Here is a 27,256-nt window from a genome sequence, read left to right on the forward strand (position 1 = left end):
GCCAGGCTTATAGAACATATCCCTAATGTTTCTTGTACACTGGGTACGTATCAGTTAGACACAGACCTACCAGGCACACACCTCTGAAGGAATGTATAACAGGACGTTCAGGAAGTTACACCTGATGCAGTGCTTTGCAGGATGAAAATACAAGAGACACTCCAGCAGTAACCGTTACTGATATAATGCTAATTGAGGCCTGAGACATTCATGCAACCATGTTAACTCTCTCTGTTAGGCCAGAAATTCAATACTCTGCAGGACGCTGTTATCCCACCATGTATGTCCCAAACATATACCCCCTGCACAGACTGATGGAAGATCCTTCACTCCTGGATTTCATTTAAAAAATGCAGCCTCAGGGGCAAATTTGTTTTTATTGAACATACCAGGTATAATCCTCTAAATTCTGAATCTTTGAGGCATTTCATTTAGTAGAATACTTTCAGTCATACTAACTGGAGTAATTTGGAACAGATTTCCACTTTTAATGATACCTTCCCTTCCTTTTTTTCAATTTCTTACTTTTCTTATTGAAAAAAGTTACCGTCCACACTAACAATGTCAGAATCTAATAACAATTATCAGACTGAAAGTCTGTCTCTGATTTTCATGCATGTAAAGTATCCATTTATCTCAATAATTACAAAGTATGTTTCAGTCACGCAAGTCTGGACACAATGCATAATCTTACCCAATGTAGAAATATATCTATTACAGGCTCACATAGAGGTTTGTAGAGATCATAGAGTTAGCACGTAAACCTTGAGGAACATGAAGAGATTTAAAAAAAAAAAAAACAACAAACCTAATACACTTATATAATGGCATGAAAGGGGGTAGTACTATGATCTTATTTGCCACGAATGCTGTAAAGGAAAGAAGCTGACAGGTAGAATTACATGCCACCAGTGCAAACAGAAGACTATTCAGAGTTTGTTCAGTTTTCTCACCTGTCAACAGGAACAACATTAGGCTAAATTAATATTTTCGTAGAACCTGGAGATCCTAATTTGTTTTGGTCTCTACATGGAGCCAGTATAGCTAGTTTCTGAATGTGAGGTGTGATCTGCTTTGTAGTCTCTGTTCAAGGCCATGGGTTCCCTGAATTTGAGGCTGTCTCAGTCTGCACTTCTTAATCCAACGCTAGAAGCTTTGAACAACTCTAGCCTCCCTGGTCCTCTTTCTATTAAAAACAAAACAAACCGGAAAACCTCACAACGCCATAACATCACAGTGGGATGAACAAAGTCCTGAGAAATACATCTTTGAAGGCAGATTTCCTGAATACTTGCCGTATCAGTTCACGGGTTTTGGGCTCACTGTATTTTCTTCATTTATTTGCTTGACTTGCTGCCTGCATGTAGCTAGATAGTTAATAGAAGCACGCCTGTCCTTGGAGGCCAATATGAACTGACTGGCTGTGTCTTTGGTTCAGGTCCATTAAAAAATCTGAGCATTAATTAATCACTGACTTGCAAATAGCTTGGAAGAGCTGTTCAGGCTAAATTGGAACGTTCTGCAATTGTTTTACTTTTGATCACAGGCACTTTGGTGATATGAAACTTCTCCCCTGCCAGGACAGGATGTGCATAAATCCAGGCACTCCTGTGTTAGAGCAGACCAGCCTAGAGATGGCTTCAAGCAGCTCCATTTCTTCTTCTAACTAGGAAACTGCACACATGAGGAAGAGCTGTCATAAGCAGCACTCTTGATAGAATCCCTCCACTGAAAAGGAAATAATAAAACCTACCAGGGCAAAATGCCAGTGGAGCGTACTACATGGGCAAAGAGGCAAAATGCCAGTGGAGCGTACTACATGGGCAAGGAGCCTTCCCTGCTTGCTGTCTGCCAGGCCAGTCAAAACCAGCTTCTCCTCCTTTTTCGCTCAGCTAGGTGAAACTGTAACTGTAGAAATCAAGCTGCTGCTTGAGCTTTCCATACATCACCACCAAGAAGGATCTCTGTGATCTGGGGCCTGTTTTCTGCACGCCAGCTGCTGATGGTCACAGTGAATGAACTGAGAATGATGCAGCTCTGCCTGCAGAAGGCAAGCCAAGCAAATAGATAGAGATGTTAGACCCCACACCTGAAACCTCTGTAGTGTGAAGCACAAAACAAAAAAACCTGTTCTTGATAAATAAGGAAGATAAATAAGCACTTGTCAGTACAATGAGTACTAAGTGAGGAGGAAAATTAAAGGTGAAACTAAGGCACATGTTCTTAAATCACCAAAATACCAACATAAGAAAATAAATACCTAAACCTAACAGTAATGACAATTTTTTCCTCAGTGGCAAGATGTAGTACACACGTGTATGGTGCAAGAAGCTATTCCTTGGAAATAGTTAACCTTACTAGGCAAAAAAGAGCTTGTATTCCCAATGCTTGTCTGCTAAGTCACCTCAAAATATTCATCCCCCTCCTTCCCCCAAAGTTTACTTTCAGTGGAGAAGCCAAACCAGAAAACCCCAAATGATTAAGAATTACTTTCCCTGCTCCCTGTTTCTTGCTCTTATTCCCACACAGGGTGCACATATGCATGGATGGTGAAGAATTATGTCTCTCATGAAAATTTCTCCCTCGCTACCCTAAAGCTGTAAACCTTCCCCAGCTTCCAAAATGCAGTGGAGAGGTAAATAGGCAATCACAGCTAATCTTTCTCCCTCTGCAGTGTTTCTAAACCTGTGGAAATTTCAAAAGCTACCAAGATAGAATGACAAAATGAAACAACACACCCAAGCTTGAAGTATGGGCACTGGTTATTTGATTGAGCGTGGTGACAAAAAGAAAAAGAAAAAACATAAAAACAGATCATAAGACCAGTCTGAACAATTCTACAAATTGTTGATACATTGAGATAGCCAGATAGATATGTGTTTTTTGAGGAATGAGACATTGCTTCTATTTGAGCACTCAAAAATGTGAACAACTTTGTCAGTTTTGTTTGCAGAACTTGCTTTCCGTTTCTTTGTCAACTAGTATTAAAGACCTGGCCCTGAGGCAGCTGCAGAACCTAATGGATCCTTTAGAGCCTTTTGGCTGCAGTTCAAAGGCAGAGAAGATATTGTAACTCAGTACCAAAGATGCACTTTCAACTTGCTATTAAAACAATAATACAAACACAGGGATAATGAGAGAATAAGGAGAGAAATGAAGAAAGAAATGGAAGACTGTGGAAGGGAATGGATCAGAGGCTCTCCAGGACTAGTTTCTATAATAAGTGTGTGAGACAATCTCCTACAAGAGGGAAATGGCTTATTTGATCTAATATGCCTTTCTCTTCTTGAATTTCCACAGTATGGAGAATCAATATGAGGGAAATTAAAGCATCAGGAGCGGACTCACATTTCCACTTGTGTGTTCCTATCTCAGCAAACTCTTATTGAAATAGAAGTATTTACCTTAAGTGCCCAGTTCATGTGTGCTGCAAGAGGAGGAAGGATTTCAAAAGGATACATGCTTCTTCTGTGTAGGGGACAGCAGAAGTAGGTCCACCCAATATGTAGCTGTAGAATGAGACTTCCAGAGTGTAGCAGTAGGATGTATCATTTAACAGCCCACCAAGAAAACGCCGGCCTGTCCCTGCTTTCACAGCATCTCTGTTGAATGATGTACTGGACTGCAGGAGGAAGAACACAAAGACATGAAAAGTGTTCATGATTGGAACAAGGGAAGGGTTGGGAAGGAGTCTGTTAAAATAGAAAACAGTTAAATTCACATTGCCAAATCTCATTTACACTATATGAGACTGCACTATTTTTTGAGCATGGCCTGGAGAGACCACTAATGGAAACAGTTCTGGCACACAGACTATAAATAATGCCTTGCAGACTTTCACAAAATTAATCTCAGTTCGCTAGTAACATCAGCTTTTCTCCTTCCCTTTTGGATAATACAAAGAAAGCCTGTCATATGCATAAGTTGAAAGTGAACCTTCCAGACCTTCCATTCTCAAAAGTTAAGCTGGACTATTATTTGGATATTGGGTTCCTTCTCTCTACTGCATTCCCCCGTATCATAACCATCATCCCCCATCTCCCCCACGCCTTACCCTGGACTCTTTTAAGCAAAGTAGAAATACAGTGGCATTTACATTTCAGTGAAACTTTCTCACCTAAGACATTTGATTGGTTCTTAAATTAGGTCACACAAATTTCCACTTCACTAACTTAAATGTTAACTGGGTGTTCCTCTCTGGGTGGAAAAATATACTGCACTATTTTACAGCATTAGCAGCACAGTATAAAAGGCAGTATTTTGTGCTATTACCGAAGATCTGGCTTTAAGAACCCTACGGCTTTATGACTATTCATTTGAGAGGTGGAGAGGAGGACTCCAAGTATTTCCATAAATGAGTTTTAGCTCTCCTTTGAAGGCATGACATCTGGAGACTAAAGGGGAGCTCATCTTCATGTTGATTGAAGTCTCAGAGCTTGTTCCTACTAACTAGACAGAAAAATGGATTCTGATTTCATTTTGGTTATCAGACTCTACTCACAAACCTCATAACCATTAGACAGAGCCAATCTGGGCTCAGCACAAGCTAGTGACCACCACAAAAAAAAAAAAAAAAAAAAAAGGCAAAAAAACCGCACTTATTAGATCCAACTTGGATCTCTTGCATAAAAGACCTTAATATCTCCTGCTTTAAGACTTTTACATTGCCAGTGAAACATAAATGACCCTTAACATAGCTTACTGTTCAGTCATTGGTGAATTCTTTGAGCTAGCCACTGTCCTCCTATTGAACCTTAAGGCTAGTATCTTTTCTTGCTAACACAGTGTTAGTATTTATCAAGTCTATCTCTTATCAAAAACAGGGAAAATAAGATTTTTTTTCTTATTTAAAAAATTAGATGCAATGGTTCAAAAAGTTAACCTTCTCTAGACTGAGAAAATCAGACTAATACTGAAATGAGCAACAATTCTTGATGAATAGTGCATACCAGAAGACGTAAAGAATGGAAATACCTTTGGGTTTAACATTCTGAATGTTTTGAAGTCTCTCTCGTGTTATAAAAAGGAAGGCTTTCCAGGTTAATTAGAATAAGATGGAATTGGGTTTCTTATTAGCATTATATATAGGGGTTTCCAAATGCAACTTGTTGTCTTTGTGGTAACATAATATTTAGCTTTGTGGTAAATTGTACACAGAATGTATTCTGCTATGTACATATCATATAATTTCCTCCAAATTACACAGCAGAAACCTTGAGGATATTCTGAATACTCATGGGACAGGGAGGTAAAGCACTTATGAGGACTGATGGGGAAATTAATTGTTAATTTGATATATGCAATAAAATACTTAAGGAGATGAACAAGAGGGAAAGTTCTCTGACTTCCTACAAAAGAAGCCTTCAAAAGACTACTGAGACCCTTAAACTGAGGGAAACTTTGTCTTCAGTTAAAATTCAGAAACATAAAGGAAGATGATCGTGTTCTGGGGATTGCTTCATAAGTCAAGTAAACATTGATTTCAATGGATAGTGCTTCATGTTCACATGAATGCCTGTGGTGGAACTTTTAATGCACAAAAGCATCAGCTGATGAATATGGGTGTATGGAGCCAGCTCAAAGGAAGAAGACAACAAATGTGTCAGAACATGGTATTGTGGTTTGTGAGTAGAAGCATCACTCACAAGGGGAATAAGCTAATTCTATGGCTGTATTTGGCACAGTGAAAACAAGGAAAATGTCGGAGAAGTGATTCAGGGCAGACATTAGGGTCAGAAGTACTCCAGTGATTAGGAGACCCAGTTACTGATATGGAGTATCTATGAAGATTATAGAATCTCATCAACTATGTTTAAGAACAAATTGGACAAGTATCTGCTGAGTATAGTTCATGTCTTTGGGATACAGCTCGGACTTGAGGTCCTTTTCAGCTCTGTTTCCCATGATTTCAGTCAGGCTAGATGATTCTTGAGATAAATCTTACATAATATTTTCATCACAGTTCTTGGCATGGTAAAGGAGGACCGTGCCAACAAAATTTGCTGATGACACACTGTGGAATGAATCATCGTTATGGAGGAGGCTCTGAATATCATACAAAAAAAAAAGCAGTGGGATGACTTCGAGGACTGGAGTGATAGTAGTCAGATGAAACTCAGCTGCGCAAGTGCCAGGTCATGTACGCAGGGCCTAATAAAAAACAATCTCTGCTGTAAGCTGAAACCTCATCAGCTGGAAATAGATGAAGAGACAGTCTGATGTATTACTTCACTGAAGTGATTTTTGCTCTCTGGCAGAAAATAGCTCAGAAGTTGGATCTAGTTGTTGGCAAAATTATACTTGCCATATTTCAGAAGCGAAGCATAAGTAGTTTAAATAATTCAAAGAAGGTTTTGTAAATGGCCAAAGAAAGAAAACAAATTTTGGATCTTTCCAAAGTTTGAATTTTTATAATGCTATTTTGTGGGGTTTGGGGTTTTGGGGAGTTTTTTAGTTTGTTTGTTTTTTTTTTAATAGAAGAGTTCCAGTTTCAGCTCTGCAAAATTACTTGAAATGGCAATGGCATTAATAAAATCACCCGTTCATTTCTTTGCCAGGTAGTTCTGCATTTCCAGGAATAAGAAAAAGCTGAACCTTAATTTAGTTGCGCAAACGTAGATTTTGGAGGTTAATTTTGTCCTCATCTTGAAAAAATCTGATGGCATAGACCAACTTGATGTCTTGAGTAAAAAGTAAAATCTCTGATTTGACTCAAGAAGGTTGAAGTAGAGAAAACATAATAGAAACCCTTCAAATAAGAACACATGCAGGTTTTGAAACAGCGGCTTGGGCTTGGCTCTAGAGCAAATGCTATAAGCCAGAATGTGATTTGATGTTTTAGATGAAAAGAAGAAAATTACAGATTCAAGAAAATTCAACTAATGACAAGGAAGGGCAGCAGGTACTTGCTTGAGTCCAACCTTCTACTCACTGTTTCAAGTCAAGATAAATGGAGTGGAGAAATAAACAGGCAAAACTTTGACTCCTCACCAGAACTGATCTTGCCAACTGATAATGCTGAAACAAAGGCTATGAAAAGCCATGCATTATCATGGCAAAGAAAGAGCCTTTTGCATGCACATTTATTTAATCAAACTCTGATCTGGGGAAAAAGCAGGGGGGCAGGAGGGGGGAAAGAACACAGGTAAGGTTGTCTGCAAATGAGTGTCTTGTTTTAGTAGGAGAATCTATTGCGCTAAAACCCTTGCAAAGCTGAACTGAAGTCATCATTAAGCAAATGCACTGAGCAGGCACAGCAGGAGAACAGCTAAACAAATATTTATTTCTCCAAGGCTGAATCACATGGGAGTGTCAACAACAGCAACAGCAAAAAGTACAAAGTCTGGAGGGTGGGGGGAAACACCAAAGACTTTGAAGTTCTTAGATAGGGATATTTGTATAAAATCAACAGTAATTAGTTATTAAAATACAGATACATTAAAGCTCACAGAAGGATTCTGTTTCCCAGCTTGTGTGAGAAAATTCAGTGAACAAATAGCTATCTACAGGATTAGGAGGTGCCAAGCAACAAGAATCTAGTGTTAAAAGAGTAGAGCAGGAAGGGTGAAGGATTCCCCCACTTTCTGGTGGGAAGAAACCCACCAGAAAACTACACCTGGATTTCACACACACTTGGGAGCCTCAAGGTGTGCTGACCCTCTCTCTACATCTGAGGCATTAGTGGCAGCTTCCCCAGGCCTTCCTACCAGATTTCATTCCTCCTCCCCATGCTGTGCTGAATACCTTCTGTATGACTGGTTTCCCCATTGGGAATGACAGTGAACAGCCAGGCAGGACAAAGAAATTTGTAAACCAATTGGACCTTATTCAGATGTTGCAGCAGACAGAGAGATGCGTGGAAGGAAATAAGAAAAAAAATTGCATGCAAATTCTTTCTGGAGTGGTCTCAAAGCAGAAAAAAAATCTTGGCCCTTGGTCAGACCTCTCAATGTGCCAGAACCCCGGTCTCCAGGGCAGTCTTATCTCTTGGCTGGTAAGGACACTCTGTACCACACAGTGTCTCTCCTCAGTGAATTCAGCCCCCTGGTAGCTAGCTTACAAGCTCAACAGCTTAGGCAGCTCCCATATAGCTGAGGGATACTCTTGGTTTCTCAGCACCGCTCCATCATCCTGCTAACAACTGCTGGAATGAATGCCCTGAGCAGTCCATATTCACAAAGTAAGGGCAGGCAGTTTACTGATTGCCTCTGCATGCCTGTATCAATCTATAACAAGAGCAGCTCCAAAAGACAAAGAGGGAGAATAGCACATTTCTCACACATCTGAGACTGAATTTGCCCAAGTCCACCCTTTGGTGTCCTGATGGACTTGGAATCTGAGTGGTTCTGCTTGGTGGGAGCTTCTGCTGGTGGGACCTCCTCCTCAGTGTATGTTTGACTTCACAGGGGACTTGTCTTGCTACAGGATCAGGAAACCTCAGGTTGCACAAAAGGAAAAATTGGAGGCAAAACCCAGTAAATCTGGGTCCCCTGTTCAGTGGAAGAAGAGATGCCAAAAAGGGCTGAAATGTCAAGCAGGCTCAGCGTCCAGCCAGTGATGGATGGGAGCTTCAGTTCTACCTTTCACTGATGGCAGGGCAAAGGGGCAGGGTACAAAAAGGTACTTTCTCATAAAGGACTTATTGGGGAATGAATCTTTGTTGTCTTCTGAAATTCCTCAACACATTACGGAGAAAAAGGATAGAAAGAAAAAGGTATGATCACAGTGCAAGTCAAACCTTGCCAGGCTCCTACCATGGGAACCAGGGTAAAGACTGCACATCACTTATGATCAATTCTAAGGTGTTGCTCCAACCCAGCAAGAAAGGAAACAACAAGGTACAAATGACTCAGAAAGTAATTAGGAGAGAAATGGTCAACCAGATAGAAATCTGGTTGTAACCAGATGTAACCAAAATGATTAGTTCATTCTTTGTAACTAAGCAACATAGAGATAGGAGCAGGTTAGACAATGCTTTGATATTGTGTTTGTACACCTGTGGCTATGGATATGCTACTATGCCCAAAGACAACTGGACAAGGAGTAGTACGGACATGCTGCTATGTTCCCAGTACAGCCCCAGCCCATCTTGACAAAGAGTCGAGGGTGGCTAGAATAATTGGTTTGTGTTAAGGGTGCCAAATCATTGTTAGGGACCATGCACCATGAAGAAGGAAAACGGGTTACATAAGCAAGGTGGGATTGCGCATGTCCAGAAGAAGGGGTCAACCAAAGGACACACCTGTACGACCACCAGGGACCATCAGAGACCCCCACGGAAGCCCCTCAGAGTTCAAGGACGCATGCGTAATGACCATGCAAATATGATAATTAGTTCTAGGAAATAGAATGAATATGCATGATCATTCCAGGAAATTTGATGCATATGTATGTAACCGGGCAATATAAGTTTCAGCTGATGTAACCTGTGGTATGCACGCTAGGTGGAACAATCCCCCGTGCATCCGGCGCCATAATAAAGAATGCCTGCTTCTTAATACTACATTGGTGTTAAGGAGTTTGATTCCCGGTTTCGGTGACAGTTTTGGCGACCCAGATGGGACCCTGCTTCTGAATTTCGATGGATCCGAGGGATCGCAGGACCTCCAGCCGGCACCGAGGGATTCTTGGGGAGAACCTCCGATCCCCGGACCGAAGAATTCTGAGCAAGATCCCCTGGAACAAGGTAATAAGGCATTCTTCTAACGGGTAACAGAACTTTAGGTAGGACGTGGGTTAGAGTCCCACTCTAGGTAGGACGTGGGTTAGAGTCCCACCAAAGGTAGGACGTGGGTTAGAGTCCCACCAAGCCTGCTCGTAAGGTGTGGTGAAAGCTACGCAGGGTTGGGCTAAGAGGTACCTCGGTTGGTAAGTCTCTGCTAGGCGAAAGCCTGTGGAGCGGAGCCCAAGGGGGAGTCTTCGACGGGGGGTTGAAGTCTCCAAGGTTGGGATTTCTGGCAGGGGGCTGGAATCCCAGAGGGAGCTCCAACAAGGGTTGGGGTCCCTCTGACTAGTGCCTGTGATCGTGCACAATCACAAGCACTAAGTCTTTTGGGAGATGGGTACAGTTCCGAGTAAGAAAACCATCCCACAAAGAACACCTTTGGGATGTATTTTAAAACACTGGAAAGATCTGGGGGGTGATCCTTTGACTCGGAAACAATTAATTGAATATTGCAATCATTGGTGGCCAATGTATACTTTGGAAGGTGGGGAGAAATGGCCAAAGAATAGTCCATCGCAATATAATACCATCTTGCAATTAATGTAATTTTGCAAAAGGGAAGGTAAATGAGATGAAATAGCTTATGAGGTATTTATTTTTGCTTTGAGAAATCATCTGGAGTGGCAAAACCAGTGTGGGATTATCCAGTAAAATTTTATGGTATTGACTTTGGAAAAAAACAGGGAAGGAATAAGAGTTTAAGATGATGTTGCTCTGCCTGTAGCATTGGAAAAGGGAATGTCCCAAAGTGAGAGAATTGGATCTTTTGCTACAGGCAATTAAGTTGATGACTCTGAATGATGAGGACTGAAGGAGATCGGGGTAGTCAACCCCAGCTGAACACCTGGTTACATTAAAGCTGGGGAATGATGAAGTAGAATTTTTAGTTGATACAGGGGTAACATATTTGGTATTAAATATATGCAAAGGGAGGGTTAGTCATAAAACTATAAGTGTTGTTGGGGGAGCAGGGTGGAAGGAAAATCGGCCGTTTTTACAACCTTTGAAATTCAAATTGGGAAAGCAATGAGTAACTCATCAATTTTTGTATATGCCAGAATGTCCATCATCTTTGTTAGGAAGAGATATATTGAGTAAAGTGAATGCACAAAATAATTTTTAAAAATGGGGAGACTCAGCTGTTAATACCTGAATCAAAAGCTGTGGAAGCGAGAATTTTTGTGTTATAGAACACACCAAGACCGAAGGAAGAAATTCCTGCAGAAGTAGAGGATGCAGTAACACCCTTGGTATGGGCTAGTGGAATTCCAGGTCGGTCTAAATTGGCAGAACCAGTAAAAGTTGTTCTAAAATCTGGAACCAAACCGGTAAGACAAAACAGTATCCTATTAAGTGGGAAGCTAGAAAGGGGTTGGAAGAATTAATGACGAAATTTTTGAATTATGCATTATTGATAGAGTGTGAATCAGAATGTAATACCCTGATATTGCCATTGAAAAAGCAGAATGGCAAGGACTATAGGTTAGCTCAAGATTTAAGAGCCATGAATCAGATTGTTTAAGACATTCACCGAGTAGTAGCTAACCCATATACCTTGCCGACATCCTTAAAAGAAAAACGTAAGTGGTTTACTGTACTTGATCTCAAGGATGCTTTCTTCTGCCTACCTCTAGACAAAGATAGCCAGGCATATTTGCCTTTGAATGGAAATCCCCACCACTGGATGCAAGACACAACTCACCTGGACAGTGCTACCTCAAAGGTTCAAAAATAGTCTTACAATATTTGGTAATCAGTTGGCAAAGGAATTGGAAGTGTGGAAAAAAGAAAATTCAGAAGGAGTAATATTGCAGTATGTAGATGACATCTTGATAGCAGCAGAGACTCGAGAGGACTGTTTACAAGTGACCATCAGCTTGTTGAATTTTTGGGACAAGCAGGATACCGAGTATCAAAAAGCAAGGCCCAGATTGGGAAAGAGACTGTGATATATTTAGGCTTTGAAATTTCACAAGGACAAAGAAGATTGGGAGCAGGCAGAAAGGAAGCAATTTGTCAAGTTCCAGAACCCAGAACGATACGGGAACTGCAGACATTTTTGGGTATGGTTGGGTGGTGTCAATTGTGGATCCTCAATTATGCAGCTTTGAAAGGATCCCAGGAGAATCACCTGTTGTGGACACCTGAGTGTTGGACAGCTTTTAAAAATCTGAAGAAAGCTTTGATGTCTGCACCTGTGTTAGGATTCTCAGATTTAGCAAAGACTTTTTAATTGTTTGTACATGAGCGATAACATCTTTCTTTGGGTGTGTTGACTCAAAAATTAGGAACTTGGAAATGGGCCATTGGGTATTTTTCTAAGCAATTGGATAATGTCAGCAAGGGAGGGCCTGGGTGTTTGCGAGCTGTGGTAGCAACTGTACTCTTAATCCAAGAAGCAAGGAAATTAACCATGGGGCAGAAAATTACGGTTTATGTTCCACATATGGTAATTTCTGTCTTGGAGCAAAAAGGGGGGCAATGGCTGTCCCCAAGCCGCATGCTCAAATACCAGGTCACTCTCTTGGAACAGGATGATGTGGAGCTTAAAACTACAACAGCAGTGAACCCAGCAATGTTTTTGAGCTTGGAAATGGGTGAGTCTTTACACCATGATTGTTTGCAAACTATTGAACAGGTATATTCTAGCAGACAGGACCTGATGGACGAACCGCTGCCTAATCCTGATTTGGAGCTGTTTATGGATGGAAGCAGCTTTGTCCGAGATGGAAAATGAATGGCGGGGTATGCAGTGGTCACCACCACCCAAGTGATCAAAGCTGAAGCTCTCCCTGTGAATACATCAGCACAGAAAGCAGATTCACACATATGGAGCTATCTGGAAGGAAAGAGGACTGTTGTCAGCTCAGGAAGAAATTCTTCAACTCCTCCAGGACATCCAGCAGCCTAAGAAAGTAGTGGTAATGCATTGTAAAGCACATAAATTTGGACAAACCGTGGTAAATGTGGGCAACTGATTGGCTGATAAAACTGCTAGAGAGGCAGTGGAGCAAAGCATCCTTGCCCTGCTACCAGTAAAACAGGTAAAACTTCCAACCCCAAAACCAAATTTTGGTAAATTTGATAGATTATTGGCAGAACAGGTGAGAGCAGTAGAAAATGAGGTGGGTAACATACACCCGACAAGTCATAGTTACCCCACAAATAATGATAAAAATAGCAGAGGAAAAACAGAGAGAAACACATGGGGGAATTGAAGCGATGATTGTGGATTTACAGAAATCAAGATTGCTGTGTGCACATCCCAAATGTTACAGCTGCTTTGAATGAACAAATAGATGATATGAAGAGGGTGGCACAGCAGACTCAAGGTTTAAGGAGTGAAATGCAAACAAATTGGTTAGGCCAAATTTTGGGACATTTTGGATTTCCTCTTAAAAGATGGATAACTGAGTTGTTACAGACACTAATCATTTTGATTACAGTTGTTTTGGTGATTTGTTTGGTTTATCAATTTTTAAAGAAAATGTTGACACAGAAATTGGTGATGAAGCGTCGTACACCAATGCCAGGAGAGAAGCCACCTGCTTATGTTGAGTTATGAAAGATTAAGAGTGGAAGTATTGAAAAGATGATTATTTCAAAACTTCCAAAGGGGGGAAATGTAACCAGATGTAACCAAAATGATTAGTTCGTTCTTTGTAACTAAGCAACATAGAGATAGGAGCAGGTTAGACAATGCTTTGATATTGTGTTTGTACACCTGTGGCTATGGATATGCTACTATGCCCAAAGACAACTGGACAAGGAGTAGTACGGACATGCTGCTATGTTCCCAATACAGCCCCAGCCCATCTTGACAAAGAGTCGAGGGTGGCTAGAATAATTGGTTTGTGTTAAGGGTGCCAAATCATTGTTAGGGACCATGCACCATGAAGAAGGAAAACAGGTTACATAAGCAAGGTGGGATTGCGCATGTCCAGAAGAAGGGGTCAACCAAAGGACACACCTGTACGACCACCAGGGACCATCAGAGACCCCCACGGAAGCCCCTCGGAGTTCAAGGACGCATGCGTAATGACCATGCAAATATGATAATTAGTTCTAGGAAATAGAATGAATATGCATGATCATTCCAGGAAATTTGATGCATATGTATGTAACCGGGCAATATAAGTTTCAGCTGATGTAACCTGTGGTATGCACGCTAGGTGGAACAATCCCCCGTGCATCCGGCGCCGTAATAAAGAATGCCTGCTTCTTAATACTACATTGGTGTTAAGGAGTTTGATTCCCGATTTCGGTGACATGGTCACAGGCCTTGACAGACTGAGAAAGATGATTTTCTGATGTAGCAAGGTCTAGGGAGTTCCTGAAATCCAACAGATAGATTTTACCAGCTGTTCACATCTACTGCAACACAATTGATTGTTTATGTGCCCATGGAAGGAAGTAGCAAACTGCATATATCTTCAAAAACTTGAGCTCTAGTGTGCACATGAATGTTTCCCAGAAGATCATTAGTCCTCACAAGCAGAGTATCTGCATGAAACTCAGCATAAAGAGATCTTTCCATTTGCTGATATAGATAGATGATGTAGGTCCAGGAAGTGTTTTACAAAAAGATGTAGTATGTTCAACTGTATGCTCACAAGAATCAGAAAATCATGTTAGAAATCTTTCCTGGAGAAGAGCAGAGACATAAACACTGAGAGGGTTCATAATTAGAGAATGGGTTCATATTACAACACATAATTAAAAGTATTCCATTTCCATTTGGGAAATAAGCTGTATTTCACAACTGAGGCTAACTATTCCTAAAAAACGACAAAACCCCAAACCAGAAAAACTGCCTGTATTTTGCTCGTTGTGTAGTTGAGCAATAAACACTCTACCTACTGGGGTAAACTGGGATTATGAATCCAAATTACTTCATGTTCTTCACCTATCAGCACCAGCAACGGCCAAGTATAATCAGGACTCAATTACAACCTCACCAGAGTTATCCGTTGATGCTGCTTTTATAGCTGAAGAGCAAGCTTTTTTTCTGAAGTAGGTCTGACCTCTATGAGCCCTCAACTCACTGCCCCAGTGTAGCAAAAAAGTGATAATAAAAAAGTTAGTAGTTAGTGCTCTAGAAAAAAAGAATGACACACTTGTCATCAAGGAAGAATAGACGTGCCATTGGGAAATGGACTGGAGCCCAGACAATGTCAAATCCATCTCGGTGAAGAGTTTTACAGTATCAGCTATAACTCACTCACTCTTATTTTCTAGAATGCTTTATTGAAGTCTGCAAAAGTTAGAAAGAGAGCACAGAAATGCACTAGCTTTGAAATCTTTGCCACAGAAGATTGTAAATAGCAATATTACCAATTGTGACTCTTCTGTTTGCCCCTCCACAGAGTGCTATACGAGGGGTACAACTGGCAGCTCACTTTCCTCATATCGATAGCGCTAATTACTGCCATGGTGTGCCCAGCAGCCACTGCTTTGACCCTGCCATTCTTGCAGCTGGTAGCCCATCAAGCTATCTTAGAAGCAAAACTTACCTCCTTACTTCTCTGGAAGCACTAAGGGAACTTCTCACTTGAAAAGCCAACTTAACTCTCTCCTCACACCCACCTCTCACCAGCTCCATTAACTCTCTTAATAGACTGGAAAGCATATGTGTTAGTGTTTTTTGTGATAGACTGTCAACTCCATGCCAACTGGGTCTGGAGACTTGGAAATCATGGCATTTGGGAGGCTGCTATCAGGCAGACTTCTTCCAATTTATTTTACAAACAAGCTGCATCTGAAATGTAGATGGGATTATTAAAAAAAACAGAAAAAGAAAAATAATTAAAAAAATCCCAAAGGCAGAAAGCTGATCTGAAGGAGGCAGCAGGCAAAGAGGAAGGATTCTGGGAGCAGAGACATGATGAAATGGGAATAGAGCTCAAAATTACTCCCTGATTCATCTCACCTTGCAGCTTTGCCGTGTTTCTGATGCACAGGAGGAAAATGTATTTCATCTCAAAATCATTTGTGACCACTGAAGTTTGGGAAGAGAAGGTTTTGAAAAGTTCAGGATCATTTCAAAGAGGGTTCCCATTACTTGGAGTTTTTCCAGATCCCTTAGGGACAGGCAGATTGGACTGATATTCCTGTGAAAAGGACTCACTCATATTCACTGATGGCACTGCAGCTGACAGCATTTTGTTTCATAACTTCTGTGCCTGGTAGGAACCACTGAGGTGAGCAGCAAACTTCAGCTTTAACAAGGGAATATTCTCTGAGCTAGAATTTGATTTGCATAAATCTGAGAAAAGGCATGCAGAGGAGATCTGAAACAGTTTGACCTGTCCTAAGAATGTGAGAGAGAAAAGCCTGAAACTGAAATCTGAAGACCAAATAGCCTCAAATCCTAAGAGATTTCCACCATTCTACTACCTGTCTCTTTTTGCCTTCTCCCTGTTTCTCAGTGGGAAGCAGACAGCAATCGCCCTTTCTTAAAGGCAGCATCACATTGTAGGATGTACCATGAACACAACCTGCCTAGCACCACATTGTCAGGCTTTAAAGTGCAATTCTCCTCAGAGAAATAACAGTTTAAAGGTACTTTGTCACCACACACACATCTGCTCCCTGAGGGGCTTCATTATCCCTTTAATGTGTAGTGAAGGAATACCAGATCTTTCCCCCTCTCCATCCCTCCCAAGTGTCTTTCAGTCATGCCTGCTTAAGTTTGCTGATAAAAACACATATTTGCATGGTCATTAGCAGAGGGGTTGGAAGGACAGAGCTTTATAAGCTCTCAGTTTATGCTTCAAAACAAAAACTACCGAATGAGCTCCCTTTTTGGAAACTCTGTAGTTAGAAAAGCAACTGGGTTTCTTGCTTCAGGGTTTCAGCTGTTCACCTGCGAGAACTACCATAGCTGCACTTTTCTTTTCACTGCTCATTAATATCCATGCTCAGCTCTCTACAGTGCTCTGCTGTACAGCTCCAGGACTGATGGAGGTCTCCGCAGCTCGCTGCTTGTCTCTGCACCTTGTACCAGTTACACTGGCAGCACCAGTGCAGGGATTTGGCCTTCGTTTCACATTACCCAGAATTAATCCTCACATGCACCGAAACTGGTTGTACTTGCAGCTCCCACCTCCCCAAGTGCTACAGCACCGAAGATGTTTATTGAGTTCACTGGTTTCACCATAGCAGCTAATGCAACTGGAATCCAAATCAAAACAGCAGCTCTTCTGAGAGAGCTTCTTAAACAACACCCTACAGCCAAACAAAGCAGTGTGGCGATGGCCTTACCTGAGACCTTTACAAAGTCAGTCAAGGGCTCCCCTACAGAGCTGAGCAGCCCATCACAACCTATTCAGAAAAGGCAAGAGAAGGAGGCGGATTCCACCCCATCCTCTAAGCAAACCTCAGTTGGAGCTCCTCTTGCCACTAGATTTTGCCACCCCACACACACACAGGCACACAGACACAGAGTGTACTGTCCCCCAAAACGTACTTCCTCAGGTCCTCTCAGCTCCTTCTGCAGTGAACCTGCTTCTCCCTGTCATCAGAAGTGCACTTAGCCACACGTGACAATGTCACCTACTCAACCATTAACCTATCCACAAACCCCTCACCCATAAACCAGAGAATTAGCCTGGAACTTACCTCCCTTTAAAGAGCCAGCCCAAGCTGTGACCAGTGATATACACAAATAAGGGTTCTACAAATGCTTCAGGGTAATAATGAAGAAAAGATCTGCTTTTCCCCCCTTGTTTTTTACTAATAGCAACCTCTGCTTCTCAGATCACATCCTTCCCCAAAGATGCCAAAGCTGGCATTTCCTAGTCTAAGCTCTACAGAATAATCATACAGTTTAGAAAATAACTCGTGTCTCTGGAGTTCCCAGTCTCCCTATTTGTCAGTAGAAAACAAGATGTTTCCTCAAAATATACAATAAAATAGCCTCTAGCAATAGCCTGCAATACTTCTCTTTACAATAGTTTTATGAGCGTGTGTGCAGTCTCCTGGGAGTGCTTTCATAATCATTTACACAAATGACAGAAACTTAGGACAATGAGAAACAGAAAGGGAAATACAACCATCGTGCATGCAGTTGCTTTGAATAGTCTGCAGAAAAAGTGGTTTGCTCTGTGGCAAAGGGGTGGTCTGCTCACTTGTAGGTCTAAATCAGGAGATTGCAACCTCTCCTAAGGAGGGGCAGCATGCTGTACGCTGCTCCCAGAGCAAGCCAGTACAGCCCATTGCTCAGACTCCTCCTGAGCTCTCTCACTGTTCTGGAACAGTTCTCTGAACTAGACTTGTATTCTACATATGTTAAAATGTCACATAGTTAAAGAGGTAATATCCAGAAAAAGATCCGGGGAGGGGGACGGGTGTCCAGTGCTTAACCAACTTCCTACCCCTCCTTCACAGCACAGTTTGTCCCAACTGAGTGAAATTTGCAGCGCTCTGCAAGAGAGGTAGCTTACATTTGAATGTAAAGGAGCTCCTTTCATGTGTGCTACTCTGGGAGGTTGTCACCTGCTCCCAGCTTGTTGACATTAGGTAGGAGTAATGATGGTCTTTGAAAATACACCATAAAATTGCTATAAAAACTTGTTTCTTCTGTGGATATTCAAAATTTCTACCTGTGTGGGGATGGAGAAGGGACTGTCAACTCCCATATGCGCAAACAACACAGCAATAAGGTACTGAAAGAAAATCCATTTACTCAAACCCTTTCCCCCCCCCTCCTTTTCCTTTTCTTTGCAATACAAATTAATTCAACCCTCTGTATAAAAAGAGGGGTGGACTGGTTCAGCACGATGTAATGGAGCAGTTTCATTTAGCCACGACTCTCCAGAGGGCAGAGTTCTTGTGGGCCCAAAACCTACAATGCTTAGAAGCACAGGGTTTACAATCTGTTCCCTGTGCCACCAGAAACATGTTTTCTCTCTCCCCTCACCCAGCCTCCAGGAAAAATAAATAAATAAAGTGAACTTATGGAGCAACATGTCCAAGAAGCAGCAAGCAGAAATGCAACCCAGAGGGGTGCTAAAGCATATAATAGCTGTATTTGTCTTCCTGGAAATGCCCTGGTACAAGACAACAAAAAAGAAGGTAGGATCATTTGTTGTGCTCAGGTTTTAAGAGATTTCTGAGAAGATCTGTTAAGCTTGCATGATGTTAACAAAACCTACCTGAATGCAGCAGCTTTTGCCTTTCTGGGACAATGGTCTTTTTTGCCAAAACAGCAGAGAGGCACTTAGGAGACAGTGGGGAAAGTGAGTATGGATTTTTCTTTGGGATGAATTCCAGGTCTCAGCAACTTGCTCACTGCTCCCCCTTCCCTGCCCAGCCACACGCAACACAAACTGGTTCTTCTTTATTTTGGAACAGATTATTGGGATTTGCTCATTCAATGTTCATGAGCTGTTATTACTCCCTCTGGCACTTGTGCCAGCACTTCCTTCAGACATGGCCCAAAACGCACTGGGATTAGTAACAGGGATCACAAGACTAAGAGGGAGATGTCCAGCCAGGGTAAGTGATAACAGCCCAGTAAGGCTGCCATGGGTAGATGGGAGGAGGTTTGCTGGAAGGAACACATCTTCCCTAAGAAAGCTTGGATGGATGAGGGGGGTGCTGTGGAAATGATAAGAACAGACCTGGAATATGTGGATAAAAGGAACACAATAGAAAATATAGATAGATTAAAATCTTCTACTTGGTTGCTCAATTTTAGATATCCAGGCTAAAAAAGCCAAAACAAAACAACCCCCACCCCCACCCCAACAAAAAGTACTAGGGCAAATCACTCCATGTCTGAATTTTCTCATATTGCTGAGACAATGATAGTATCAAAAATATGTTTTAGGTCACAGTGTTGTGGCACTGGGGTTAACAACATGTTTCCCTAAAGGAAACTGGGTGGGTTGTTGTTCAGAAACTTCACTGTTGAGGGCACAGCATAGTATAAAACATAGGGAACTGCTGACAAAGACACCAGACTGGCACTTTGGAGACCTGGGTTTTATTCTCTGATTTCCTCAAGCAAGTCACTTCTCACCCACTCTCTGTCTCTTTCCCAGCATGACTGGAAGCTCTTGGGGTTGTGGACCTTCTCAGTAGTTACCCAGTGCCCAACATAACAGGACCCCAAGTTTTTATCAGGCTAACCATGGCACACAAAGGATGACAGTATTTCTAAGGAAGATGCTCTGCTGGGAGGTTGAATACAAGAAAATGAAATGAGAACTCAAAGGTATCCCAAGTACCACCAGTTTGGAGTCCAAAGAAAAAAAAACAAGATTAAGCCAAGTACCTCTGGCCAGTCTTTATCCTTTAACTGCAAAGAAAAGCAATCTTTACGAAGTGATAAAGCCATCCAAGAATGGCTGCGGTTGTTTCTTTTAAATGAACCAGAGAGAACAGATGGTCTCCTCTCATACTGTCACAAAGGTCAAAATTAGCCACCCCTAAGACTAGCAGGTTCTTGAAATGCTCAAGTGCTTGTGTCTGGTCGTTATGACTAATCCACCCTCCAGAACAAGAAAGGTCAAATGAAGAACACCCCTCCAAATACTGCAACAACTCCTAGCCATGGCTGATGTGTAATGCACTCAGACATGGTGTCAACAGCTGCTCCTAAAAAATGAGTCAGCCTTTCAAAAGAGCTTGTCAGCTCTTACTGTTAGAGCTTTTCTACAGATTATATTTACTCCCCAATGTTTAAAAATATCCTTCTTAAACCTTAAAAACATAGAATGTTTTCCTTACAGAATTTGTCCTTTTACCCCAGACAGCTGCCCAAGAATCTCTCTCTCATGTATTTGTTTGGGAGCAAAACTTCCTAGCTCTTCTTTCTTTCACTTTCCTCTTCACGTACTGACAGCTAGGCCAAAGGCAGGTCTCTGTTTCTGAAGTCATGTACAAATGAAGAATTTCTGGTCCCTTTCACAACTTTTACCTGCAAACCACAGTCAGCCTTCCAGAGTACTGTGAGGTTAAGTGTTCTGCTCAACAGATAGGGTACACAGACATTGGGTGACTTGCCTTTGGTCCTACAACAGGCACGCAGGCACAAATCCCCTATCCATCCCCTACTCTAATCACCAATCTCCCTTGGATGCTGTCATTTAAATAAAAAGGCCTATTGGAAATGACAGGTGAAGAAAGCAGTCCAGGCATGAAATGCACTCTAAAGTATATTAATAGAAGGTTGCCAGACAAAATGGCACAAGGCATTTGATCGCATCATCTTAGGCTTGTTGTTCATGCTCCTTTGCATCTGGCTGCGTGATTTCTGCCAGATTCTCGGCTGGAGGAGCAGGCTAGGATTTGCCTGCTTTCCCTAACCCGTGCCGGGCTCAGCTGCAATCATGCAGAGCACTGAAAGAAATCCCTTTGAGTCGGGATTCATTCCGAACATGTAAAACCCAGACAAATGACTGCTTCTCCAAAGTGAATCCCATTTCACAGCAAGTAGGTTATTAGTGTGGAACTCCATACAAGTAGCCTGCATTCAAAAGCCCTCTGCATTATTAATAGAAGATGAGCTTTTGACATCAAAGGAGAACCATTATGTATGCTAAACGGTGGCAAAAATTGTACCCGCACTTCAAACCTTTTCAGTTCTTTGTCCCTTGTAAATCAATCAAGGTTGACAGATGCTTTAAGGAGAGTAATCTTTTCAATGATACTGTCAATGGATAACATAATGGAACATTGTCTCTGTGCTGTGTGAAGACATGGAGCTAGTCAATTATGGACAACACTTCATGCAGCCGCCAGTTTTCACTTGAAGTGCTGCTGTTGAAGTATTATAATCCCAACAAATGGCCGCAGCAGCATACAATGTAAATGAGACCTCCTGAAGCTTTGGAAAATTAATTAGTAACAACAGTGGTCCATTCCCACACTTTCAAACACCAGCCTGGTAATGTTAACGATGCACTTCCCCCCTTCCCTTTGAGCAGTCAATAGGACATATTTACATACACTATTTTTAATCTTCAACACTTTTTTTTCCCCTTTTTAAATGCAGGAAGCTCTGGATTCCTTTCCTCTGTTTCAAGCAGCAAACTTTACCCCTGATATTTCCAGCCAGTCACATAACCCACATGACTGGAGCTGAAAACAAGAGAACAGAGACTTTCCCACTTGGAGACAGCAGTAATATTCACTCTTCTTGCTTCACACACGTCGGACACTTTGTGGCTGTCTCCTTTTCCAACACTTCTATCCCCTCAGCTGCCCTAAGAATGGCTTGGATGGATGGCAGGGGAAAAGCTTCTGGTCTCAAGAGACCAGTAGGATGTGAGTTGAAAGCCCAATGCACTGAGTGCCAGCAGCACCTAGGTCAAACTGTGGTGCACTGGGTGCCAACATATATATCCGGTTGCCAGCTTCTACAGAAAGGAGATTGAGAGTCAAAGGGGAGAGACTGCGCTGTTTATTTAGCTATTGGCTTCTATTTCCTATGTCATTTTCTCAAAGATTTTCCCTTTGTCAACCGAGGCTTGCGCTAAGAGGAACACTTAATCTCCCACAGTAACAGAGAGAAATCCCACACTTGAGCACAAAATTTCTAAACTCCTATCAATTGCAGGTTTTCATTGCTATGATCTGTGAATGCCCCCTTATCTATAATGTGTTTTTGAAACAACCAGGTGCAGATAAGAAACTCAATCACTGAGGTCTTCTCGGACAAGAACAGGCTGTTCCTTGAACCCAACTCCCTCTTCCCCAGGCTCCAATCAGCTGGGAACAGATGCAGCTGCTGTCCCTCCTCATTTAGTATGGATTTGGTCTTCTGCACTCTGGACAGTTTTCTGAGAAGCCCTTGCAGTGGTTGACTGTAGAAAGCTTCACACCACAGCAGTCCCCCGAACCTCCAAAACATACAGACAATGGTTAAACAATACTGACAATGGTTAAACAATACTATGAGGCAACAGAGGAAGCAACAGCAGCCACACACCCTCCCAGGCATTACCCAGCCAGCTGCCACTGCTGATCCCAAGAAGGACAGGAAAATGTTTGGTCTACTAGAGGCTCCCCTACTGGGAACAGAAAAGACAGAGGGAAGGATATCTTCTGCCTAGCCTTAGACAAGTCAGGGACTGATCCAAACTTTTTCCCACTCTTGCATAAAACAACTACCATAGACTAGAGAAACGGACAGGAATCAGGAGGTTTCAATTCCTCCTTCCTTTTGCTGGAACAGATCTGTCAAGAAAACAGTGGCACAACTCCATTTCTATACTCACTTCCCACTCAAACTTCACAGTGCAATATGCGCAAACACAAGACAAAAAAATTCTCTATTGCAGCTTGATGAGAAAGCTTTAGGCTAGCATTCTTGCCATGATGAAAATGGCCTTTTTTCCAATTACAGTTTCTTTTGCTGTGCAGACTTGTCTGCTTTTGTATCTGGTTTTAGATTTTGTTTCTCTAGAGCTAAACAGATGGAATGCTGCAGGGTCCCTATCCTCCTCCACCCACCACCTCTGCCACAAGCTGGTTGGGATGGCATTGCAGAGGAGGCAGGCACCTTGCCCCAGCTGTCCCCATCTTTGAGAAGAGGAGACCCAGGTTTATCTCTCAGTACCAGGAGGATGAAGTATAAGCAAAAAGGGAACAGCAGAGACTGGGAAAATGTATGGTGGGTAACAAAGAGGGTTAAGAACATAACAGACATAAAATCAGGGCCCAAACAGTAGGTTCTTCTGCTCTTCTCTGCTTGGTGCAGGGTTCCGAAGTAATTTTTAATTGAGTCTGTTCCCATTAATAGCTGCCAAATGTCCTCCACTGCCTTCCCTCCTCACAGCTCATGGCTGGAAGTTCCCACTGCCTTGGCTGAGATGCATTTCTGAAGATTCCTTATCCCAGTCAAAGCACAATGGGAGACCAAACACCTCTTATTTGAAGGACTGTCCACTTAAGCAAACCTGGAGTGCATAGACTGAAACAGAGCAAGGGATGGCTGTAGAGAAGTAGCTTAGCTGGCAGCTCCACAGGTGTGTAAGGTGGGCCAGGAGAAGCAAACAAGCAGCTGCAGGCAGGCTTGGGCATTGTGTGTTCTACTTGCACAGCTTTCAAGGAAAACTGATGCACAAAAGAGGCTACGGAAAGGGCCAGGATGTCATACTTGGACACAAAGTTGCAACACACTGGACCAGAGTCTTAAATCTACTTACTTCTGCAGAGCTACTGCAACCAATGTGTGCTAAGGATCTGTTCTACTCTATTTGAAACTTGCTCTAAAAACATATGCCTCTTTCCAACTCGTTTATAGGAGTTTACCATTTATTTCCAATATCCAGAGATACCTACACGCATACTTTCTTCCAAGTTACAAGACATGTATTGAGCAATTGCAGATTTTCTTGCAGAACAGTTTTCCATGGTAATATAAAAGAATTTCAAAAGCATACATTGTTTTTGTTACAACTTTCAACAGAAGATTATCCAACCTTTTCTTTGAAGTTTATTATTTTACTTCTATTTGCTATTATATTATTAAAGTGTAAAAGTAAAAAAATTTGTCAATATAATATAATATAAACAATGAAACAATAAAGCTGATCCAGTTGATCAAAAGACAAAGGATCTTCTGATAAAAACTAAGTGTTCCAATAATTCAGAACCAAAGGTTATAATATGGAAGATGAAGAACCTGCTTCTGTTCATGTGTCTAATGACAATACATAAGATCACAACTTACCACTTTTGGATAAGGTAAGTCTAAGAGGGAAGATGGTAGCTAATAATGACAAAAAATTTAAGTAGCCTTCTATTCATATTAAAATAAAATTCACACAATCCAATTAAGCCACAGATTTATCATTAAAAAATAAATTAGGAATAAATTAATTAGAGAAACATTGCTTACGTAAGAGAAGTCTTCGGCATTCTGACAGAGTAGCTTGGGAAAAACAGCCTGTCGCTGAAATCTTTCCTCGTCTTCAAAGATGTTCCCATACATGAAGCCATTCATCATAGTGGAGTGGGCATGGATGTCAATATAGAACTCTAGGTTAATCTTCTGTTGAGGGAAAACAACAACAACAACAAAACATTCAGCATGAGATAAATCATAACTGTGTTATGTAGGTGAAGCCTCCCATAAATCCAATACTGCCATCCTTGAATCTAACCATGGTGCCTGCATCAGAGAGCCATGCTAAAGACCTTGCTTTGATGCATCCAACCATGCATGCCTCTCTGGGGGTGCATGTGAGATGCAACACAGGACCATGACAGACACTTCTTTACCTGTTCTGGGAAGGCCGGAACATTTACGCAGCACAGGACACTGTGCAAAATAGAGCCAAAGCATTATCCTTCGCTTTGATACAGGGCTTAGTGCCACTGATAAAAATATGCACCTTCCAGTTCTAGAGCACGATTGTTCGGCAATAGCTTTGCCGTCTCTGCATAGTGCTGCACCGCAATATGCAAACGTACCCTTCTGCCAGGAAAGGCAGGCTCAAAATTGTGTAAAAAACCTTCAGTATTTCCCATGCAGTTTATTTTGGTTTATAAGGAGAAATACCCCAAATGTTTTTGTCTTAGTCTGCTTTGTAGTAGTAATTCAACAGAACAACTCCCAAAAGCAAGTGCCTTGAATGCCTCTCCGCTTGTAGCTTGCCATGTGATTCTGCATCAATTCTTGCTTCAAAAGAAAACACCAGGACCCCCTAACACACAAGTGCCTGCTCTCCCCATACCCTTCCTGGATTGACAATTCAGTGTCAGAAGGCTCTGTAAGAAAACGCTGCTCAAGTCTCCAGTCCAGGGACTCATCTTTTTCCTCACATCATGTATAAGTGATACTACTTCCCCTGCCATCAGTGGCAAAGAGTGAATGTTCACCTCGATCACCATGTACAGTGCCATTGACAGCAGTGAGAAGGCACCATCCAGTACTAAAACGTGTTACCAGAGCAGATGCCACTGGATTACCCAGAGTTTCCCCAAACTCTTGCAACTGCTGGTCCTGAACAAATGGTGCTCTGTGACTAGACAGTGACAAACCCACCCCTGTCACCTGGCCACCATGGGGCCAGTAAGAACCTTCCTGGTGACCAGAAGGTTACAGTGCAGATCTCCCTGCCCCAACAGGGGGATGGAGAAGAGTTCTGGTAGCAGGACAGGGATTTCAATGCTTAGCCCTCTACCCGTCAGCAGCGAATAGGGACCCTGGCCAGTAAAATATAACGTGTAGCTCTCCGGCCACATGTCTCATTTGTACACAAAGCCTGCTCAGGCTACTGGAGAATACTGAGCTACAAGACAGCCCGATGTAATACAAACGCAGTTTGTATTATGCAGTTCATGTGACAGCAGTGTCAGCTCTTCTAGAGAGTCTCTGATGGGGGGAGAACATCATTCAGTATGTGAAACTAATATGATACAGATTTACTTTCCCTTGGCAGAAAACCAATGTACAATACACAGTGACTGTTTAGTTTAATTAAACAGCCTAGAGAGAGTAATACTGTATCTTATTAAGCCTCTCCTATGTTAAAATGTTAGCTAATGCAATATCAATATCTGGCCATGCTTTGTAGGAAAAGGAACATTTGATTGTATTTGACTCTAATACAATAAATTGTTTGCTCCTGCCAAAACATTATGCTGTGCTATAGAGGACCAACACTGCAATAAAACACACATCTGCTATTCGGAGATATAGCACTGAAGAGAAAGATTAGCATTGACAGGATGAAATACCACATAGGATTTTCTTCCTCTCCAAGCATACAGAAATTAAAACCAAGATTGAGTAATATTATTTTTCATAAGATAATTTCCCCATCAGAAACAGAATTTGATGAGATCAGATGCATACTGGCATATCACCATAAAACAGAACATGTTGCAGAGTCTCAAAACAGTGATTTGATGATGAAGTGAGGAGATAATCTAGTTAAACTGGATATTTGTAAAGCATGAATGTCCTTCACATAGAAGTCAGTGACCTAAGTCATACTTATTTTAGAACAACTAGACAGAATTCTTTATAGGGACATATTTACTAATATAAAGTGATTGAGAAGCACAGTGAGATATATAACAATAGACTAGTATCATTTGTGTCTTAAACAACACAAATAAAGGTGCTGGCATAAACTATGATTTGTGCTGTGTCATACTATACTTATTCATCCATAGCTATCAAATTGTTTCCAAAAGAAGGTGTCTACGAACAGGGAAACAGAGGCACAGATTACTAAGATAACTTTCCATAGGCTATGCAGCAAGAAATTCACCTGGAGAACATGGGTGGCCTGATCCTCAGCTTAGTATTCAATTGATCAAGTCATCCAGTCTAACACAGTATCACTAGAGAATATTTTCTAAACTCTCCTAGGATTCTCACTAAAAAAATTGCTGATAGAAGCGTTCCAGAGAATTTTAGAGAATCTCTTGGGGTGCTGAAGTTTCTTTGAAGATCTTTCTTGATCATCAAAACCATTTTCAAATAGTCTGGTTACAATGGTTATTTGTGAGAAAACAGTGTCCTTCACAGATATCACCTTCACCTAAAGATTAAGCTTCCAGATTGCT

At 41.7% G+C, this 27,256-nt stretch overlaps 1 protein-coding gene and 1 long non-coding RNA gene across 2 annotated transcripts in view; one reads left to right on the forward strand and one right to left on the reverse strand.

The window, feature by feature from the left end:
* Positions 1-27,256, reverse strand: part of AGBL4 (AGBL carboxypeptidase 4) — a 981,249-nt gene that overhangs the window by 84,622 nt on the left and 869,371 nt on the right. Inside the window, exons 10-11 of the mRNA XM_075508731.1 lie at positions 24,576-24,728; positions 3,460-3,622 (exon numbers count right to left, since the gene is read on the reverse strand). Of these exons, the coding sequence (XP_075364846.1) occupies positions 3,460-3,622; positions 24,576-24,728 (316 nt within the window). The remainder of the gene's footprint in view (positions 1-3,459; positions 3,623-24,575; positions 24,729-27,256) is intronic.
* Positions 9,476-12,644, forward strand: LOC142413226 (uncharacterized). Its single transcript, XR_012776695.1, has 3 exons — positions 9,476-9,685; positions 10,915-10,996; positions 12,363-12,644. It is a non-coding gene; the product is annotated as an uncharacterized LOC142413226 (long non-coding RNA).

This window comes from Mycteria americana, chromosome 7 (genome assembly GCF_035582795.1).
Source record: "Mycteria americana isolate JAX WOST 10 ecotype Jacksonville Zoo and Gardens chromosome 7, USCA_MyAme_1.0, whole genome shotgun sequence".
NCBI classification, from domain to species: Eukaryota; Metazoa; Chordata; class Aves; order Ciconiiformes; family Ciconiidae; genus Mycteria; species Mycteria americana.